The sequence below is a fragment of the Hydra vulgaris genome, chromosome 12 (genome assembly GCF_038396675.1).
Source record: "Hydra vulgaris chromosome 12, alternate assembly HydraT2T_AEP".
NCBI lineage: Eukaryota > Metazoa > Cnidaria > Hydrozoa > Anthoathecata > Hydridae > Hydra > Hydra vulgaris.
In genome coordinates, this window is record NC_088931.1 from 84,593,468 (window position 1) to 84,595,000 (window position 1,533).

General features: G+C 27.4%; 1 protein-coding gene across 2 annotated transcripts in view; it reads left to right on the forward strand.

The window, feature by feature from the left end:
• Positions 1-621: 621 nt before the first annotated feature.
• The window catches only part of LOC100206587 (protein arginine N-methyltransferase 9), a 28,648-nt gene continuing 27,736 nt past the window's right edge, over positions 622-1,533 (forward strand). For both annotated transcript variants that reach the window (XM_065814765.1, XM_065814766.1), the window contains exon 1: positions 622-1,222. In XM_065814765.1, the coding sequence (XP_065670837.1) occupies positions 693-1,222 (530 nt within the window). In that variant the 5' untranslated portion in view covers positions 622-692. The remainder of the gene's footprint in view (positions 1,223-1,533) is intronic.

Sequence of the window (1,533 nt, forward strand, 5' to 3'; positions counted from 1 at the left end):
ATCACATCAATTTTTCTTTTACTTCATATTTCTTAATATACAAAAGCTTGTTTTAAATATCTTAATTTAATAAAATTAAATTAAAATATTAATAAGTATAACTGCCTTTTTTTTATATAAAAGGTGTCAGAGATTATGAAATTTGTCATTTTAGCTTCTTTAAATTAGATTCCTTGTGGCTAAGCATGTTGGTATCTCTACCTGCAAGAACCTAGTAACAGCTTTCCTTAATGAAGTTTGTCTAATTTACTATAATGAAGAGAAACTTGCAAAGCTAGCTCTAAATTTGATCATTATTTTGTTACACTCATGGCCAATATTTTTTTCATTTTCATCTTTTTAATACACCTGCCCCAAGTATTGAAACCATATCAAAAAAAATAGCGAAATAAAGAAAAAGAAATTTGTTATAATAAACAGACTTCAGACTATATAATACCTGCCTGAATAATTAGTTGATGTATTTACTATATACATTTTTATAGTATATAGTACATTTTTATAGTATATAGTTTTATAGTATATAGTTTTATAGTACATACAAGGTTTGGGGAGGCAGTTTTTTTTAATTAAATAAAATTTTTAAAGTTCTTTAGTTTTTTTCCAGTCTTGTTTTTAAAAGATTTATGTTCTCTATGCAGCTCAGAAACTATTGCAAAGATATATTGAAAAATTTGTTGGTTTTATAGATAATGGATCCCACTAATATATGTCATTTAAATGGAAGTGAAGTATTGGAAATAGCACGCTCATTTGTATTATCAAAGGAATATGGAAAATCTTGTTCTTGTTATATGTTTCTGTTCTGCCGCGTAGATACTTCATGTTTAAGTTATAAACAAGAATTTTTGTTTACATTCAAAAAATGGGTTAAAAAGCTTATTCTTATGGGAAAACTTTTAGAGTTTACTCAATTTATGGAAACTGTATTTGAAACTTGCCAACTAATCAAAATAGATATTGCCATTTGTGCTGCACAAGTCTTATACAAAAACAGCCACATTTACCATGCTGTTAATATTTTGAATATATGCAAGAATGAAAATGACTTAAGAGTAACTGACTTCATTGAGCGTCTTAATAACATATTGGTAGAAAAATGGCATTTTAGAATGCTTAATGATAAAAAAAGAAATTCAGCATATGCATTGACTTTGCAACATGCTTTTGATCGTGGTCATAGATCAGTCTTGGATATTGGTTCAGGAACTGGTTTGCTCAGGTTTTACTATTTATTATTAAAATTCTCTTTTAGTATGCATTCACCTACCCAAAGCCAAGCGAACCTCTGCAATTAAGGAAGTTATTTGATTTTATTTTTTTACTTTTTTTTATTTCTGAATCATAAATTTTGAGAAACAAGCTTAATGAGAAATAAGTTAAGTGTAATATTACTCAGAATGTGGTGAAGCTCAATTTCAAGCTGTATCTCTTGCTTATGAAGTGAGCCAGAAAAACATTTATTCTACTAGCTCAAGTTAATTGGCATTAGGGTAATTAGCATTATAGAATGAAATAAACCTTTCTATATTT